At 32.7% G+C, this 14346-nt stretch overlaps 1 protein-coding gene across 5 annotated transcripts in view; it reads left to right on the forward strand.

Moving 5' to 3' along the window:
• Positions 1–2001: 2001 nt before the first annotated feature.
• Positions 2002–14346, forward strand: part of PRDM16 (PR/SET domain 16) — a 135138-nt gene continuing 122793 nt past the window's right edge. For all 5 annotated transcript variants that reach the window (XM_089656638.1, XM_089656642.1, XM_089656639.1 and 2 more), the window contains exon 1: positions 2002–2261. In XM_089656638.1, the coding sequence (XP_089512764.1) occupies positions 2163–2261 (99 nt within the window). In that variant the 5' untranslated portion in view covers positions 2002–2162. The remainder of the gene's footprint in view (positions 2262–14346) is intronic.

Raw genomic sequence — 14346 nt, forward strand, 5'->3', positions numbered from 1 at the left:
ATTGTTATTATTATATTAGTATTATTATTGTTGTTGCTGTTGATGATGACAATGATAATTAATATTTGTTATAGAATTTAAATTAATACAACTATATCTTCTTCTTTTCTTATATTGTTGAAGATGATGATAATCATAATAATATTTTTAGAGAGTTAAATTAATACAACTATATCTTCTTTTTATATCATGTTGTTGTTGGTGACGATGATGATAATAATAATAATAATTTGCATAGGATGAAATGAATACAACTTTATCTTCTTACTTTTTGTGTTTTTTTTGTCTTTCTACTTTAAAATTCATTTTAAAAAAAACCTGCTTTGAGCATCTTACAAATAAATTCTTGCATTCCTAAAATGTCATGGTTTAGTTTTATGGTAAATTCGACAATGATGTACTCTTAAAGGCCCCTTATAAAAAGTATACTCCTTTGAAAAAAAAGGTGTGAACTTGTTCTATGATGATGGGTTTTATATATATATATATACATACATACATGTTCTACAATCTTTGCATCTTTCCTGAGCTATGGGTTAAAAAAAAAATATATATATATATATATATACATATACAATATTTGCATCTTTCCTGTGCTAGTTCGAATTAGACTATATTATATGGTATATAATCTATAAATATATTATATTATTATTATTATGATTATCATTATTATTATTATTACTATATTATATTGGATCCATTGTTGTTTAATATCGGATTATATCATATTGGGTTCAAATTCTGTCAAATTTGCTCTTTTTGTTTTTTTATTTTTGTTTATTATGTTTATTTTTTTTAATAAAACATATTTTTATTATATCCTATTGGATTAAGCAGCTGACACATTTGCTCTTTTTTTTAATTTTGCGTTTATTTAGATTTATTTATTTTAGTCATTTGTTTTGTTTGTTTTTTGGTTTTTTGTTAATGTCCTTTTTATTGTACATAGATGCATTTTTTTTTTTCAATAAGCATTGTTCAGCTGTAATGTAAATGCTTAGCCCCTTTAAGCCAATCCCATTCGGTCGCAAAGGAAGGTTAAAAAAAAATAATAATTATCAACAGTATTATATGTTGTATATATTATAATTATATTATTTAATTTTTTGTTTGTTTATATTTTGATTGATTTATTTATTTTAGACATTTGGGGGTTTTTTTTGTTGTTGTTTTTTGTTTCTTTTTATTTTTATTACACGTTATTTTTTTTTTTTATTACATGTTATATTTTTATTACATGTTATTATATGTAGAATTACATAGAAACATGTTTTTTTTTTTCAATAAGCATTGTTCAGCTGCAGTGTAAATGCTTAGCCCCTTTAAGCCAATCCCATTCGGTTGCAAAGGAAAGTTAAAAAAAATAATAATAATAATTATCAACAGTATTAAATGTTGTCTATATTATAATTATTATTATTATTTGTTTGTTTATATTTTGATTGATTTATTTATTTTAGTCATTTGGTTTTCTTTTGTTGTTGTTTTTGTTTTTTAAATGTCCTTTTAATTTTTATTACATGCTATATTTTTATTTTTATTACGTTATATTTTTATTTTTATTACATGTTATATTTTTATTTTTATTACATGTTATATTTTTATTACATGTTATTATATGTTGAATTACATAGATGCATTTTTTTTTTTTGCAATAAGCATTGTTCAGCTGCAGTGTATAAATGCTTAGCCCTTTAAGCCAATCCCATTTCGGTCGCAAAGGAAGGTAAAATAAAAAAAAAAAAAAAAAAAAAAAAAAAATTATCAACAGTTTGAAAACTTGGAGTGTGCATGTGTGTGTCCGCGAAGGAAAGAGAAAAAAAAAAAAAACTTTCTTTCCTCCCTTGATTTTCAGCTTGTTGTAGCCTCTGATACAGACATAATGTTGGGAGGGTCTCTAGAGAGATGAGATTAGGGGGAGTGTCTGCGGCTGGGATCTCAAACCATTGAGAGAGTCGGATAATCTGTTATGAAACCCCACCTCGGGAGAGATAAAGTGATGATGCAAAAGGCTAGGATAGTTCAGGGGACTATCTCCGGGCCTGGCACACGCACATATACACACATACACGCACACACACATGCACACACGCACACACACAAGTAGTCACATACTTTACAAACAGTGCCCGTGTGCGTGTGTCACGAATGCATGAAGGATGGTGTTTGCCACTAACACATCAGACACTGGAATAGTAGCCGACTGGAAAGCCACAAATCAGGTCTCTGAACTGGTGCACCTTACACAAAGGAAAAAGGTTAGACCCGTCTTCTGTGTTTGTTCCGTCACTTTTGCACCTTTTTGTTGCATTTTGTGTTTTTTTTTTGTTGCTCTCGGACTTGGCAAAGTTCAATTTCTACGTCCCTCGTGCCTTTTCTTTTTTCTTTTTTTCTTTTTTTTTTTTTTAAAGCACTTTGTTCTTCTGAAGCGTATGTCTTTTTATTTTTTTGTATGTGATTTATTTTTATTATTTAACAAGATTTGTAAAAAAATATGAACTTGAATAACTACAGTCCGAACGTGTGTTTAAAGTGAACAGATCAGCAGGTTTTTTTTTTTTTTTTTCTTTTTTAAAAGGCGATCTGTGGGGAAAGAGCGCCCCCTGCCGGAGGTCGCTGCCGAAGGGGCGGTCGGCGTTTTGTATTCTCTAGGCAAACGTGCTTTAAGACAGCTTTGACAATTTCTGTAAATAATATAGATACATATTTACGCTGTTTTTTTGTTTTTTTAACTTTGGTGGAATTATGACCTCGCGGCATGTTTTTTTTTTTTCTGCCGAAGAAATTTAACGAAAGGCATTTTAATAGGTTATACATTATTATATATTATATACACAATTGTTTTAGTATTTATTTAATTTATTTCATTAATACGCCAGAGTAGCTCACAAGCACTAATAATTTATTTTTTAAATTTTTAATAGGTTGTTTCAAAAAACGAACTAAAGCAAGACTTGTTAACCTAAGAAAAATAATGTAAGAGAACATCAGTCACTTTTTAAAAAAAAAAAAAATATATATATATATATATATATATATATATATATATATATATGAAAAATAATGTAAGACAGAGCATCAGTCACCTTTAAAAAATATATATATATATATATATATATATATATATATATATATATATATATAAAAAATGTAAGACAGAACATCATTCACCTTTTGAAAAAAAAATATATTTATTTATATATATATATATATATATATATATGAAAAATAATTTAAGACAGAACGTCAGTCACCTTTTGAAAAAAAAAAAAAATATATATATATATATATATATATATATATGAAAAATAATTTAAGACAGAACATCAGTCACCTTTGGAAAAAATCATATATATTTTTATATATATATATATACATATATATATATATGAAAGATAATTTAAGACAGAACATCGGTCACCTTTTGAAAAAAAAAAGAAAATATATATATTTATATATATATATATATATATGTAGGAGAAATAATGTAAGACAGAACATCAAAGTCACCTTTTGAAAAAAAAATATATATTTTTATATATATATATATATATATATATGAAAAATAATGTAAGACATCAAAGTCACCTTTTAAATATATATATATATTTTTTTTTTTAATGTGTTACGTTGTTGCAATGCCCCTAAGGTGTGAATCGGTAAAAAAAATTTTAATAAACAGTCCAGTCAGAAATGTACTATATGGATTTTAGTTTCTACTTTAATTAAAGCTTTATTTTGTAGCTATTTATTAAATTCTATGTTTTTTTTTCTCCTTTTTAATGAATGAAATTATATTTAATTAAACATGACGGCAAAGATGTCACAAATGGATAAAAATGAATTTATTTTTAAGTCGATTTGTAGGTTTGTTGTTGGGTTCTCTGGTGATAGAATAATACAGACATATATTAAGGTATAGCAATTCCAGTTAAAACCTAGACAGTGGCTATTGCAATAATGTGTTTGGGAATACCAAACACCTAGGAGCTACTGAATTTTAGGGGAATCTCTAAATTATAAAATAAGTAGAATTTTAATTAACAAGAATCATTTTTCTATTATGTATCACACCTCAAATATTTTTAAATTGATAATTGCCTGTAAGGATTTTTCTCATCGTTAAAGTTTACCTGAGACGTGTGACCTGAATTTCTCCAGTTTAATCATTTTCAGTAGGGCTTTTTTTGATGATATAGGTAACCTTTTTGTGTCATTTATCAAGCTGTATGAGCATGTTTTACTTAAATACTGAAAAATGTTTAAACTCAAATTATTATTAGACATTTTTTTTCTCTTTGCATTCAGTTGTTACGTTTTATGTTTAAATTATTATTAGACATTTTTTCTCTTTGCATTCAGTTGTTACTTTTTATGTTTTTTTGTAGACCTTCATAGACAGCTTAATGTATTTTTTATTTAATGTTATTAAAGATATTATTATTATTATATTTGAATTTATTGTAACATTACGAACACCTGTTTTTTTAAACACCAATATTATTATTATACTATTTATTTTAATTGATTTTAACACCTGTTTTTTTTAACACCAATATTACTATTATAATATTTATTTTAATTTATTTTAACACCTGTTTTTTTAACACCAATATTACTATTATGATATTTATTTTAATTTATTTTAACACCTGTTTTTTTTAACACCAATATTACTATTATAATATTTATTTTAATTTATTTTTACACTAATTATAATATATAATTATAATAATATTTATTTTAATTTATTTTAACACCCACAAAAGCCACCGTGCCAATTAGAAGTTGGCAAAAAAAAAAAAATGATTTGTCTTCGGGTCTTTAGATCGATTGTACAGTTAATAATGCCATCAAAAAAATGTCTATTGCCGGCCAGCATCGGTTATTTTTTTTTTTACACGCTACTTAATTTTAGTATGTTTAGTATACAGTGTGGCGTGTGTTTATTTATTACACACGTCACATTAACAAAGCTTAATGAACAAAGGTGAGTTAGTGATCATAGGAGTGCGTTGCGTGGCTCGAGGAATGCTTTTGAAAAGTTTGGCTTTTAATAAACCCCTCGAAGGTGGCACTTCTTCTATTATGTGCGGCGATGAATGGACAGGAGTTACAGGGCAGGAGCAGAAACAGTCGAGCTCCATCCTGTTGGAAATGTAGAAGAACAGACGGGACTCGACTGCCTATTGTGCGTTTTATTTTCAACCTCGCTAACTAGCTAACCACCGGTTTATAGGAAGGGTAACATGTACGGGCGTAAGACCGTTCTTGGTGGACATTATCATAATTGTCTTCGATGTCAACAATGTCTTTCCCTCTCATAGAATTAGACTTGCCTTCCACTGGGCTTTTTTAACCTCATGAACCCTTTTTAATGTACACCAGCAGCAAATGTTGCAAGATTGTTTCTTTTTTGCATTTAATGTTTTGTAACCTACCTAGAGATACAGTTTGTTATGGGGCATAGTTTGACCTTTGTCCTGGCTAGAACTTGGTATTTACCAAGAAATGAATTTTTGTAGACTGTTTTGGGGCATAGCTTGATCTTTTTTCCTGGCTAGAAGTTGGTATTTACCAAGAAATGCATTTTTGTAGACTGGTTTGAGGCATAGTTTGACTTTTTTCTTGCTCTTGCTAGAAGTTGGTATTTTTGGTGAAAATGATCAAACACGAGCACCAAGAGATACCAAGGTTCCTACATGCATTTTTGTAGACTGTTTTGGGGCATAGTTTGACCTTTGTCCTGGCTAGAAGTTGGAATTTACCAAGAGATACCAAGGTTCTTACATGTATTTTTGTAGACTGTTTTGGGGCATAGTTTGACCTTTGTCCTGGCTAGAAGTTGGAATTTACCAAGAGATACCAAGATTCTTACATGCATTTTTGTAGACTGGTTTGAGGCATAGTTTGACTTTTGTTCTTGCTAGAAGTTGGTATTTTTGGTGAAAATGATCAAACACGAGCACCAAGACATACCAAGATTATTACATGCATTTTTGTAGGCTGTTTTGGGGCATAGCTTGACCTTTGTCCTGGCTAGAAGTTGGTATTTACTAAGAGATACCAAGGTTCTTACATGCATTTTTGTAGACTGTTTTGAGGCATAGTTTGACCTTTGTTCTTGCTAGAAGTTGGTATTTTTGGTGCAAATGATCAAACACGAGCACCAAGAGATACCAAGGTTATTACCTGCATTTTTGTAGACTGTTTTGGGGCATAGTTTGACCTTTTTTTCCTGGCTAGAAGTTGGTATTTACCAAGAAATGCATTTTTGTGGATTGTTTTGGGGCATAGTTTGTCCTTTTTTCCTTGCTAAAAGTTGGTATTTACCAAGAGTTGTATTTTTTTAGACTGTTTTGGGGCATAATTTGACCTTTGTCCTTGCTAGAAGTTAGTATTTACCAAGAGATACCAAAGTTCTTACATGTATTTTTGTAGACTGTTTTGAGGCATAGTTTGACCTTTGTTATTGCTAGAAGTTGGTATTTTTGGTGAAAATGATCAAACACGAGCACCAAGAGATACCAAGGTTCTTACATGCATTTTTCTAGACTGTGTTGGGGCATAGTTTGACCTTTTTTCCTTGCTAAAAGTTGGTATTTACCAAGAGATGCATTTTTGTAGACTGTTTTGGGGCATAGCTTGATCTTTGTCCTGGCTAGAATTTTGGTATGTACCAAGAGATGCATTTTTGTAGACTGTTTTGGGGCATAGTTTGACCTTTTTTCCTGGCTAGAAGTTGGTATTTACTAAGAAATGCATTTTTTTTAGACTGTTTTGGGGCATAGCTTGACCTTTGTCCTTAATAGAAGTTGGTATTTTTGGTGAAAATGATCAAACATGAGCACCAAGAGATAACAAGGTTATTACATGCATTTTTGTAGGCTGTTTTGGGGCATAGCTTGACCTTTGCCCTTGCTACAAAACGTATAGTTGGTATTTACCAAGAAATGAATTTTTGTAGACTGTTTTGGGGTATAGTTTAACCTTAGTTCTTGCTAGAAGTTGGTATTTACCAAGAGATACCAAGGTTTTTACATGCATTTTTCTAGACTGTTTTGGGACATAGCTTGACTTTTTTTTCCTGGCTAGAAGTTGGTATTTACTAAGAAATGCATTTTTGTTGGCTGTTTTGGGGCATAGCTTGACCTTAGTTCTTGCTAGAAGTGGGTATTTACTGAGAGATACCAAGGTTCTTACATGCATTTTTTTTTACTGTTTTGGGGCATAGTTTGACCCTTGCCCTTGCTAGAAGTTGGTATTTACCAAGAGATGCATTTTTTAGACTGTTTTGGGGCATAGCTTGACCTTTGCTCTTGCCATAAGTAGGTATTTTTGGTGAAAATGATCAAACACGAGCACCCCTTGTGTCTACCGGGGAAGGGTGGGGGTCCCCATGCCGGAGCAGCATGTGCAGGGGGGGAGGGGGGATTAGTAACCTTACATTTATACAAGACCCCCACCGGCAGTTCCATGAGCTATTAATGTACTTTAGGGCTAGAAAAGAGCAGTTATGTTTGCAGTGCACTCATACCATAAACCAAATAGGTAAAATAAAAAAAAATCATCATGGAACTACATTAAGTGCAATTTTATTCATTAATGTCCTGCAATCCGGTTTGCAGTAAACATTGTATCTAATTTTATTTAGGGAATGGTTTCATGGATTGAGTGTAGTTGAAATAAGTATAGTATTTGTAGAGTGGTGCAAAGAAAAAAAGCAAAATAATATTGGTAAGGTGGTCCAAAAAAAAACAAATATTATTGGCAGGGTGCATGGTAGGGTGGCCAAAAAAACAAATGATATTGTTGGAATGCATAGTAGGGTGGCCCAAAAACAAAATAATATTGGTAGGGTGCATGGTAGGTTGGCCCAAAACAAAATAATATTGGTAGGGTGCATGGTAGGGTGGCCCAAAAACAAAATAATACTGGAAGGGTGCATCGTAGGGTGGCCCAAAAAACTAAATATTATTGGTAGGGTGCATGACAGCGTGGCCCAAAAACAAAATAATATTGGAATGGTGCATGGTAGGGTGGCCCAAAAACAAAATAATACTGGAAGGGTGCATCGTAGGGTGGCCCAAAAAACTAAATATTATTGGTAGGGTGCATGACAGCGTGGCCCAAAAACAAAATAATATTGGAAGGGTGCATGGTAGGGTGGCCCAAAAAACTAAATATTATTGGTAGGGTGCATGGTAGGGTGGCCCAAAAAGCAAATTAATATTGGACAGGTGCATGGTAGGGTGGCCCAAAAAACTAAATATTATTGGTAGGCTGCATAGTAGGGTGGCCCAAAAAGCAAATTAATATTGGAAGGGTGCATGGCAGGGTTACCCAAAAAACAAAATATTATTGGTAGGGTGCATAGTAGGGTGGCCCAAAAACAAAATATTATTGGTAGGGTGCATGATAGGGTGGCCCAAAAACAAAATATTATTGGTAGGGTGCATGATAGGGTGGCCCAAAAAGCAAATTAACATGGGAAGGGTGCATGGTAGGGTGGCCCAAAAAAGTAAATATTATTGGTAAGGGTGCATGGTAGGGTGGCCCAAAAAGCAAATTAATATTGGAAAGGGTGCATGGTAGGATGGCCCCCAAAAAAACAAATAATATTGGTAAGGTGCATAATAGGGTGGCCCAAAAAAACTAAATATTATTGGTAGGGTGCATAGTAGGGTGGCCCAAAAACAAAAAATTATTGGTAGGGTGCATGATAGAGTGGCCCAAAAAGCAAATTAACATGGGAAGGGTGCATGGTAGGGTGGCCCAAAAAAGTAAATATTATTGGTAAGGGTGCATGGTAGGGTGGCCCAAAAAGCAAATTAATATTGGAAAGGGTGCATGGTAGGATGGCCCCCAAAAAAACAAATAATATTGGTAAGGTGCATAATAGGGTGGCCCAAAAAAACTAAATATTATTGGTAGGGTGCATAGTAGGGTGGCCCAAAAACAAAAAATTATTGGTAGGGTGCATGATAGAGTGGCCCAAAAAGCAAATTAACATGGGAAGGGTGCATGGTAGGGTGGCCCAAAAAAGTAAATATTATTGGTAAGGGTGCATGGTAGGGTGGCCCAAAAAGCAAATTAATATTGGAAAGGGTGCATGGTAGGATGGCCCCCAAAAAAACAAATAATATTGGTAAGGTGCATAATAGGGTGGCCCAAAAAAACTAAATATTATTGGTAGGGTGCATGGTAGGGTGGCCCAAAAAACAGATTAATATTGGAAGGGTGCATCGTAGGGTGGCCCAAAAAGCAAATTAATATTGGAAGGGTGCATGGTAGGGTGGCCCAAAAAGCAAATTAATATTGGAAGGGTGCATGGTAGGGTGGCCCAAAAACAAAATAATATTGGTAAGGGTGCATGGTAGGGTGGCCCAAAAACAAAATAATATTGGTAAGGGTGCATGGTAGGGTGGCCCAAAAAAGTAAATATTATTGGTAAGGGTGCATGGTAGGGTGGCCCAAAAAACTAAATATTATTGGTAGGATGCATGGTAGGGTGGCCCAAAAACAAAATATTATTGGTAGGGTGCATGGTAACGTGGCCCAAAAAACAAAATATTACTGGTAGGCTGCATGGTAGAGTGGCCCAAAAAACAAAATATTATTGGTAGGATGCATGGTAGGGTGGCCCAAAAACAAAATATTATTGGTAGGGTGCATGGTAACGTGGCCCAAAAAACAAAATATTGCTGGTAGGCTGCATGGTAGAGTGGCCCAAAAAACAAAACAATATTGGTAAGGGTGCATGGTAGGGTGGCCCAAAAAGTAAAAAATAAAATGCTGTAAGATCTGTTTTTGTTATGCAATATTTTTTTTAATTTGCTGGTTTTTGTTGTTAATGCTTCGACTATCTTTGTACCAATATCAGGCAACTAAAGATTAGCACGGTCCCCACTGTCCTTTCAGCTCAGGCATACAGTAGTTGTGATGCCGGGACATGTGGCCCACAGAGCAGGCTCAGCCTTGGTTAGAATTTCACACCTGGTAGAGATATTATACAGTATTTTGGAGTATTAGGTTGACACCGGCACGAAACATATGAAATTCCCAGCCTTATGGGGATCTTAATTAACCCTTCACACTGCACGGGTCCTGCTGACAGTTTGCAGTTGTTCCGCCGGATTGTTTTTTTGTTTTGCTTTATGCACCGGAGCGAACAGTCCTAAAAGGTTAACTTGGCGAATGATAGGAGCAGGTGTAAGAGGTGTTAATTACAGCAGTTTATTATTTCGCTAAGACGTAAAATACAGCAAATCCACTCTTGGCAAGACCAATAAGTATCCGACTGTATTGAAAAAAAAATATATCAATGAATTTGTCACCTTTTTTTTTTGCCATCGAGTCCGGATCAACAAAAGAAGTAGGAAAAATGTTAAAAAGAGGAATAAAATGTAAAGAAATAAATAAACAAATAAAAAAAAAAAAAATGGGTTGCAAACTTTACGTAAAAAAGGGCAAAAATCTTAAAAAGGGGACTAAAATGTAAAAAATAAATAAACAAATAAAAAAAAAAGGAAAATGGGTTGCAAACTTTACATAAAAAAGGGAAAAAATCTTAAAAAGGGGACTAAAATGTAAAAAAAAAATAAACAAATAAAAAAAAAAGGAAAATGGGTTGCAAACTTTACGTAAAAAAGGGAAAAAATCTTAAAAAGGGGACTAAAATGTAAAAAAGAAAGAAAGAAAGAAAGAAAGAAAGAAAGAAAGAGAAAGAAAGAAAGAAAGAAAGAAAGAAAAAAAGGAAAATGGGTTGCAAACTTTACGTAAAAAAGGGTAAAAATCTTAAAAAGGGGACTAAAATGTAAAAAAGAAAGAAAGAAAGAAAGAGAAAGAGAAAGAAAGAAAGAAAGAAAAAAAGGAAAATGGGTTGCAAACTTTACGTAAAAAAGGGTAAAAATCTTAAAAAGGGGACTAAAATGTAAAAAAGAAAGAAAGAAAGAAAAAAAGGAAAATGGGTCGCAAACTTTACATAAAAATGGTAAAAAATAATTGACTTGTAACAAAATAAAAAATAATTATTTGTAACATTAAAAAAAAAAATTGTTCAGATTGAAAATTTTTGGAAACAAATATTGCAGTTTTATGTACCTGCTATGTAGTAGTTGCTGATTACTATAATTGCCGGTGCTGTTGCTGCAATTTTAGATGTTCTAAATAAATTTTATGTTCCATGTTTCCTCATGCACCGGAGAAAAAAAGCGCAAGTGGGAAATACGATATTTTTTTTTTTTTTTAAAAATGACATTTGTAGAACATTTACAAGCCTCATATGGACGTCAGTTTATTTGCTGCAGTTGTTAGCCACTGAGCAAATGTATTAAAACCACTAAGGATTCCTTTGGAACACATGCATTCCCACTTAAACCCAAGCTACAGTGTCGCTTGCGAGATCCAGCCCATTTTTTTTTTTTAAATGCTATTTTTCTCTCGCCTGCGTTCCCTCGGACGTATTACTGCATCTGTCACTTTTTTTTTTTTTTTTTTTTTTTTTTTTTATTTAAGTACACTGTAGTTTATTTACAAAAATTACTGAAGTCGTTCATTGACCCTTGGTCGCCTATATGATATTAAAGATCGACTTGCGCTGTTTTAAGATCTAGTGGGTGTGCTGTGTGCATTGCTTTTTATGTTAACACTATAACTGGAATATCGCCCAACGTTAAGCCTTGCCAGAATTCTTTCTCACTACACACTGCTCTGACTTGTATACCCAACCATTAAAAATTTCAACACTCAATTTTAAGCTATACATATTGCTTTAACCCTTTGCTGAAAAGGGCCCCCGAACATCCAACAAACGATGTCTGCTCTTCCAAAAAAGACTCTGTTCGTTGAATGCTGCCAATGGTAACACCGTGATAATTCATTCTTGGACAAAAGTATAAATAGATTCAATTATCAAGAGAAGGATATTGTATTTGTATCCAATATGTCGTATTTTTGTATAATTACATAACGATTTTTTTTTTTGTAGACCTTTCCAATCAGATTCAACTGTCGTTTACTGCTTGGGTGCCTGGTGTAAATTATCCGGTGTACTATAACGTCTTTAAATATTGTATATATTTGGACTAAAAACAAACCAATCAATAAAGCATTGATTTACCAAAAATTTTTTAAGTAAAAAAAACCAAAGAAATCTCTTGAGCGTCACCAAAGATAGAGTAACCCAAGCTGTGAAGAGCCTATGGAAGCACCCATCTCCAGTCCTCATTTCTATGTATATATTTACATTGAAAACTAAGCAGTCAATATAGCTTTGGTTTCATATTAATGTTTAATGATTCCCCGTTGTAAGTGTTGACAAAACTCGGTGCAGTTATTCACATTATTGAGTAGAAACAAAAGAAATCTCTTGAGGGTCACCAAAAATAGAGTAACCAAAACTGTGAGGAGCCTATGGAAGCACCCACCTCCAGTCCTCATTTCTATGTATATATTTGGAATGAAAAGAAAGCAATCAATAAAACATTTACTTAACAATAATTTTTTTTGAGTAAAAACAAAAGAAATCTTTTGAGGGTCACCAAGGATAAAGTAACCAAAACTGTTTGGATACCTTATGACATGGAGCCTATGGAAACCTCCATCTCCAGTCCTCATTTCTATGTATATATTTACATTGAAAACTAAGCAGTCAATATAGCTTTGGTTTCATATTAATGTTTAATGATTCCCCGTTGTAAGTGTTGACAAAACTCGGTGCAGTTATTCACATTATTGAGTAGAAACAAAAGAAATCTCTTGAGGGTCACCAAAGATAGAGTAACCAAAACTGTGTAGAGCCTATGGAAGCACCCACCTCCAGTCCTCATTTCTATGTATATATTTGGAATGAAAAGAAAGCAATCAATAAAACATTTACTTAACAATAATTTTTTTTGAGTAAAAACAAAAGAAATCTTTTGAGGGTCACCAAGGATAAAGTAACCAAAACTGTTTGGATACCTTATGACATGGAGCCTATGGAAACCTCCATCTCCAGTCCTCATCTCTATGTATATTTACATGGAAAACTAAGCAGTCAATATAGCTTTGGTTTCATATTAATGTTTAATGATTCCCCGTTGTAAGTGTTGACAAAACTCAGTGCAGTTATTCACATTATTGAGTAGAAACAAAAGAAATCTGTTGAGGGTCACCAAGGATAGAGTAACCACCATTGTGCAGATACTTTTTGACATAGAGCTTATGGAAGCCACCATCATCAATCCTGCTTTCTATGCATATATTTGAAATAAAAATAAAAAAAATTAATGAAGCATTGATTTGACATTCATTTTTTGATGATTCCCCATTGTAAATGCTGACCTAACTTGGTGCAGCTATTCGCAATGTTGAGTAAAAACAAAAGAAATCTCTTGAGGGTCCCCAAAGATAGAGTAACCAAAACTGTATAGAGCCTATGGAAGCACCCACCTCCAGTCCTCATTTCTATGTATATATTTGGAATGAAAAGAAAGCAATCAATAAAACATTTACTTAACAATATTTTTTTTGAGTAAAAACAAAAGAAATCTCTTGAGGGTCACCAAAGATAGTAACCAAAACTGTGTAGAGCCTATGGAAGCACCCATGACCAATCAATATTTATATGCATATATTTGGAGTGAAAATAATGCACTCAATAAATCATTGATTTGACATGAATCTTTTGATGATTCTCCATTGTAAGTGCTGACCTACCTTGGTCCTGCTATTCACAATATTGAATAAAAACAAAAGATATCTTTTGAGGGTCACCAAAGATAGAGTAACCAAAACTGTGAGGAGCCTATGGAAGCACCCATCACCAGTCCTCATTTCTATGTATATATTTGGAATGAAAAGAAAGCAATCAATAAAACATTTACTTAACAATAATTTTTTTTGAGTAAAAACAAAAGAGATTTCTTGAGGGCCACCAAAGATACAGTGACCAAAACTGTGTAGAGCCTATGGAAGCACCCATGACCAATCAAAATTTCTATGTATATATTTGGAATGAAAAGAAAGCAATCAATAAAGCATTGATTTACCAAGAATTTTTTGAGTAAAAATGAAAGAAATCTCTTGAGGGTCACCAAAGATAGAGTGACCAAAACTGTGTAGAGCCTATGGAAGCATCCAACTCCAGTCCTCATTTCTATGTATCTATTTGGAATGAAAAGAAAGCCATCAATAAATCATTGATTTGACATGAATCTTTTGATGATTCTCCATTGTAAGTGCTGACCTACCTTGGTCCTGCTCTTCACAATATTGAATAAAAACAAAAGAAATCTTTTGAGGGTCACCAAGGATAAAGTAACCAAAACTGTTTGGATACCTTATGACATGGAGCCTATG

Source organism: Staurois parvus, unplaced genomic scaffold, assembly GCF_062004578.1.
Source record: "Staurois parvus isolate SC_StPar_1 unplaced genomic scaffold, SC_StPar_1.0 ptg000924l, whole genome shotgun sequence".
NCBI classification, from domain to species: domain Eukaryota; kingdom Metazoa; phylum Chordata; class Amphibia; order Anura; family Ranidae; genus Staurois; species Staurois parvus.